General features: G+C 35.9%; 1 protein-coding gene across 1 annotated transcript; it reads left to right on the forward strand.

The window, feature by feature from the left end:
* Window positions 1-491: 491 nt before the first annotated feature.
* Window positions 492-5,561, forward strand: LOC129299253 (disease resistance protein RPM1-like). Its single transcript, XM_054937714.1, has 4 exons — window positions 492-1,101; window positions 2,656-3,509; window positions 3,642-4,926; window positions 5,368-5,561. The coding sequence occupies exons 1-4, from the start codon at window positions 492-494 to the stop codon at window positions 5,559-5,561; spliced, it is 2,943 nt and encodes a 980-aa protein (XP_054793689.1).
* The last annotated feature ends 1,191 nt before the right edge of the window (window positions 5,562-6,752 follow it).

Here is a 6,752-nt window from a genome sequence, read left to right on the forward strand (position 1 = left end):
TGAATTTTATTAGCTTTAGTCCTATAGTTTTCTTTGAGTATCTTCAATTCTTATAGATTTAAAAATTAAAATTATAGGAATTGAAAACACAGAAAAACTATAAGAATTAAAAACAAAACTCAATAAAATTATAAGGGTCGATAATTGTATTTTTCTCAAATTAATTACTCTAACTTTATCTTATTAAAAATATTTTTTTTAAATTGATCTTATATCAAGTACCCAAGGAATATATCAAGGTTAAAAAAAAAAGGAATATACACATGCATACATACATGAGCATTTTTTTCATCGTGTGAAATGCAAGCGGTTGTATTCTGTACAGCATTGGTGCATACCTTTCATACTGAGAAGAAAAAGAAATAAAGAAAGACGAAAAAGAGACGAGAGAGGAAGAGGCAAGCGAACAGCTATACTGACTTCCTTGGTCCAGGCCACCTATAAATAAGACAGCATTATCACTGCAAGGGACATCGCAAATACTTCAGAAAATGGCAGAAACAGCGGTGAACTTCGTGACGGAGACGCTGCTCCGGTCACTGGAAAAAGAGGTCAAGTTGCAGTTGGAATTGAAATCAGAAGTCGCAAACATACGCCAGGATTTGCGGACCATCATGGCCTTTCTCAGAGAGGCAGACGTACAGGCAGAAAGATCAAACATGAGCTACATGGTGAAGGACTGGGTCAGCAACGTGAGGGAAATAGCTCATCAAATTGAAGACGTGGTCGACGATTACAGGTACGAGGTGGCTCGCCGCCGTACAGGCCCCCGTGACTTTCTTGGTCAGGCTCGCCGAGCTGGAGGGTTTGCGAGGAGGATAGTATCGGCGCACCAAATTTCGGGAGATATCGAGGATGTAAGGGAAAGACTGAGTCGGCAGGTTGAGATAAGAAAAGGCCTGGGGCTCACCGGAGGGGAAGTTGGCGCCAGCGGCGGAAGAGGGTCAAACAGTTTGTCGTGGCAAGAGCTGAAGCAGCTGAGGCCAGTAGGGGACGAGAATGAACTCGTGGGCTTTGAAGCTCACAAGGAAAACCTCAATAATAGCATCACACTGGGCAATCAGAACACCGTCATACCTATTGCCGGCGAGGCTGGACTTGGTAATAATAAAATAAAATTACATTTTAGTCCTTGGCAAACATAATTAAAATATTATAAAATCTGTTGACAATGAGCATATTAAATCCACGACTAATTGTGTTGTCATTTTGTTAGTTTAACCCCCTCAATAGATGTTGTAGTATTTAACAATATGGTGAAAGATTTGGGTGTACTTTTTTCTAATAAAATGAATTATTTTCTTATTTTCAATCCTCCAAATAATTAACTATACAGTCATTTAACCATTCATTTTTATAATTTTTTTAAATTGTATTTTAATTTTATGAGTTTAATTCTAAACATTGTAAAGTTCATTTGTTTAAAATTGTATTTTAATTTTATGAGTTTAATTTTAAGTTCATTTGTTTTTGGCCTCAAGACTATACTGTTTGCAGAAAATAAAGAAATAAAGAGAAAATACAAGTAAATAAATCAAACATAATACTTTAATTTGTGAGAGTTGCTCCGATCTAACCAGTAAATGGGTCCGTCCTTGGTCTAGCTAGTGTGATTCCCCCTTTCTTAATTAAATGAGAAACCAGCATCTTATTAAGCCACTGTAGTAGGATGTGATTTAGCTAGCTAATTTATCTAAATTGAACAATATAACTTTATTACTCTTTGAATTATGTGCAATGTAGAATTATCAAATATGTCTAGTCAAAATTAACTTCATAAAAAAGAATAATAAATGTTTAGTGTGTGATATATGTATAAATGAAACTATGCAAAAGAATGTATCAATTTTTAAAGTCTCAATTCATAAATATCTTGCTATTTTAATGGGACTGTCTTCTGATGAGATTTAGGCTGCCCGATTAAATATGTATATATTTAAAAATTTTAAATTATATTTTTTTTTAAAATCATCTTTTGAGAAGTATTAGTTAGGAGAGTATATTTTTAATTTATTCTGTATTTACCAAAATAAAAATTATAAAAAATTTTAGTAAATCATTTTGTCACTAATATGAATAATTCATATAATCATATTTAATATAGATAATTTAAATTTAATATTAAATGTTTTTATGATTTTTATAAATTGACTGTCTAGATTTATTTTAAATTGCCTAGGTTTAATATTAAAAACTTTTATAATTTTTTATTTTGGTAAATACAATATCAAAAATAAAGATAATCTCCTAACTAATACATCTAAAAATGTTTTTTACATTACAAATAAAAGGTTTTAAATCTGAACCTTACAAATTGAATCTAAACGGCCCAGATCTCATAAGGAGTGGTGATGAGCACCTTGACAAGCATTAAAGACTGTCCTTATCATCATCATCATCATCATCATTATTTTTCTTCGCTTTGGCTCCAATACTATGTAGCTAGATTTTTGACTCAAACTAATGTGATCGGCACGGGCACCTCTACGAGAATTTAATCGCGGTTATATTTTCACACTCGATCAACTCCCTTGCTAGTTAACCCAAGTGCCGAAAGACTGGGGCGGGTGTTGATCATTATTCATGAATATAATAATGAACTTCCTATGGATTTGATAATATACATTGATTTATTGAATTTATGCTCACGTGCAGGCAAGACAACCCTAGTGTGCCAATTATACCGTCATCATAAAAAGGTCCAGGAATTTGCAGCACATCGAGCTTGGGTGGACGTGACGCAAACTTTCGATACAAGAAACGTATTAAAGAAACTGATTCAACAACTCAAGTCTCAGAAGGATTTTGAGATGGGCAACATGGAGACACGGGATTTGATCGATGAAGTGAGAAACTTTCTGCAAGAAAACCGGTGCTTGATAGTGTTCGACGACGTCTGGGTCTCAAGATTTTGGGACGAAATTAAGCACATATTACCTTCCAGACAAAACGGAAGCAGAATAATAATCACGACCAGAATTAATGAAGTGGCAAGCCATTGCAAGGGTAATACACACAGTACCAAACCCTTTGTTCTGAAACGTCTTGAACGCCAACAGGCCAAGGAACTTTTCTTCAGATTTGCATTCCAAGGCGATGAATGCCCAGAAAACTTGCGAATCTTGTCTGATGAGATAATCCAAAAATGCAACGGATTGCCACTGGCCATCACCACAATTGGGAGTCTTCTTTCAAAAACAAACTTAGACAACGATGTTTCCAAGTGGCAAAATGTGCATAAAAGTCTAAGTCGGGTCTTAGCTAATGATGATACCGATGCTGGCAAAGCATTGAACATGGTTGTGTCTGAGAGCTATTATGATCTTCCTTATCATCTCAAACTTTGCTTTCTCTACCTGGGTGTACTCCCTGAAGACTATCCTATCAACTGCAACAGACTCATTCGTTTATGGATAGCAGAAGGGTTCGTCAAAGAAAAACCAGCAGAGAAATTGGAAGAAATCGGAAGGAAATACCTCCAAGAGCTGATAAACAGAAACTTGATTCAGGTAATTATTTTTTTTTAATCACTGTGAATTAATACACAGTACAGGTCATTGTATTCTTGTTTTAATTTTCATGATTTATAATTCCAAGTGTATGTATGATTTAGATATGGTTGTCGATCGTGTTTTTCTCAGGCTACAGTGGTTGATTGTGACGGTAAAGTTAGAAGTTGCAGAGTTCATGATATGATGCGCGGCTTCATTTTAAAGAAGTTTGAAGAGCTGAATTTCTGTCAAGTTTTGGACGATACTGGCTCGGACTTCAACTCTTTATACTCACCACGACGATTATCAATTCATAAGAATTTCAATGAAAATGAGCTTCAAGGGATTGTTTCAGATCCAGGCAAGGTGAGATCTTGTATTTTGTTCAACACTAAAGGGATTTCAACTTCTTTCATCACCAAGTTCAATCTTATGAGAACACTAGACTTCGATGATGCTCCACTTGATGCTCTTCCTGAAGAAATCGGAGACTTACTGCTCTTGGAATATTTGAGTTTACGAAACACAAAAGTCAAGAAGCTTCCTGCATCAATTGGCAAGCTTCAGAATCTTCTCACTTTAGACATCAAGAACTCTCACGTTCAGAGTCTTCCGCGGGAAATCAACAAGCTTACCAAGCTTCGTCAGCTTCTAGGTTATTCCTTCCACGGTGGTGAAATTGATCTGGGCATGGCAGCTTTTTCTTACCAGGGATTGCAGATCATGAAAGAAGGATTTGGGAAATTCAAGGATCTACAAGAGCTGTACTCTATCGATTGCTACCACATTAATAATGCTTTCATAATTAAAGAATTGAGAAAATTGAAGCAACTCAAGAAGCTAGGTATCACAAGGCTAAGACGTCAAAATGGAAGAGATTTATGCAGTACCATAGAGTCTTTAACCTGCCTTACCTCATTGTGGATAGGAGCCGTGGAGGAGGGTGACTTTCTAGAGCTAGACTCGTTAATCAACCCCCCAAGGCACCTTGAGCGACTTTACTTGGAGGGTCGTTTACGGAGCTTGCCAAAATGGATTCCCAGGCTCAAAAAGCTAGTGAAGCTATGCTTGTACGGCTCAGGAATAACAGATGATCCTATATTGGCTCTTAAAAACTTGAACGAGCTTTTGGAATTACGACTTCGCAAGGCTTACCAAGGTGAAGAACTGCATTTCCAAAAAGGGTGGCTGAAAAAGCTCAAGGTTTTACGCCTTAGGAAGCTTGAGCACTTGAAAACATTGAAAATACATGATAAGGCACTGCCACAACTTGTGCAGTTATACATTGGGCCTTGCCCTCAGATGGCTGAGGTGCCCGATGACATTCAAAATGTCAAACACGTACGCAGACTGGAAACTTTACTTAAGAGCCAGCGCGTCAACAGATATATCAACAACTCTCTTCACTATGCTAATATCATGCGGAACAGACATGGTAATAATAAGTCGTTTAGCATGCACGCACGCAACAATTTTCCACTGGTTATATTCATCATTGATGCATGATATGAACTATAGTGTGAATTTTCTTGCTATTAGGATGCTGCTTATTCAGTATATATCGTTCAAGGAGATATTCTTGAGCACAATTAATTTACGGGAGATTAATAGAATAGGCTAATCATAATATGCATGAATATTGAGTGATGAGCATATATTGGTGAAGTAAAAAACTTTTAGATAGACATGTAGTTCCTTAAATAAGAAGACACGTACGCATGCTTGTTGGACACAGTTTTATATATATTGTTGATCCCTATTTACTAATCTTGGTGTTAACAGATAAAAGCAGTATGTAGTAATATGAAGAGAGAAAGCAGTGTGCTTGGCCTTGGCTTTTCAAATAACTTTGTGTAATTTTGCTCATGTTTTGAAGGTGATCGTGATTATTCTGAGATGGCGCAGAGTAATTTAATTTCTTCTCGTCCCAAAGCCGAGCTACCACATCCAAATGGCGAGACAGCAGATTGGAGGGTTTGGGTACCTCTAGCATCTCTGATGTCTGTTTTCGTTGTCATGCTAGCGTTAGCGTCCAGATATCTGGAGCAGCTGCCTTTTTGGATTCTCTGATGAAGGTCTCGTCACTGTTCTGAAGTCGTTACTCATTTAGTTCGTTTGGGTTGACGCTCATGTTGTCCCTTTCCCTGTTGTGTGGGTCTATATATGTATCATGATTCCTTGTGTGGTTTGATTTCTATTTTCCAGCAGAACAAGCATTGCAGCTGAGAAGCAAGAAACTTAAGGTGTCTTTGAGGTTTGTTGAAGCAATATCTTCCCCAGCTTGATTCACTGGTCAAACCAGTACTCATGGTCACTGTTCTAAAGTTGTTAATCATATTTTCTCTAGTTTGTTTGGGGTGTGACTCAAATGTTGATCTCTATTATTGTACAAGTCTATATATGTATCATTATTCCGTGTGGTGTGATTCCCATAGTAGAATAAGCATTGCTGAGAAGCATGCACTTCACAAGAGTTTGTGGATGTTGTATAATTATAGTGGCACTATTGGCGATACTTTGAGATTAAATATTTTTTATATATTTGGACGGTCTACATTGATGCTCATCCCTTCCGAAACTGGATCCTTTTATCTATGTTGTTCTTGGCAAATGATGTGTTAATAAAATTAATGTAGATAAATGAAAAATCACAATATTAATAAATTATAAACAATTGGAGTGATGACTTCAAACTTTGTACAAAAACATATGAGATTCACAATCTAGCAAATAAAATAAACAGGAATATTTTTATCACCATTAAAGTCGTTTATTTTTATCTTTCTAATTTCAAAACAAGAATATAATAAAATAAAAAGGAAGGAAAAGAAAGTGATTCCTATTATTATTAGATGGAGACGGAGCAACTTATTGAAGAGATTTAACATTTTTTATCCAACACCACATCAATGAGAAGAATATGCCTCACACGCCATATTTATATTGGAAAAAAAAAAGGAAAAAATGAAACGAATGGATAAAAGAAAGTCAATGATACAGACCACAAATATTCTTACATTGAGGCACCTGCATCAATGGTTGTTGGGGACTTGGGGCAATATTTTTCTTACCCTGCCTCAACTCTCATATAGCAAGTTATTGCCTATAAACAAGATGATCTAAAAGATACATAAACAGGGGAAAAAAAATACATGCTTAATCAAAACCATATATGTATCAATCTGTCATATAAAATCTATTAAAAAAAAGGACGATATTTATGACTGATATGTTGCCGCATTATGTACATGTAAAATCTGA

Source organism: Prosopis cineraria, unplaced genomic scaffold (genome assembly GCF_029017545.1).
Source record: "Prosopis cineraria cultivar Desert tree isolate PC_DT_omini unplaced genomic scaffold, ASM2901754v1 PC1099, whole genome shotgun sequence".
Taxonomy (NCBI): domain Eukaryota; kingdom Viridiplantae; phylum Streptophyta; class Magnoliopsida; order Fabales; family Fabaceae; genus Prosopis; species Prosopis cineraria.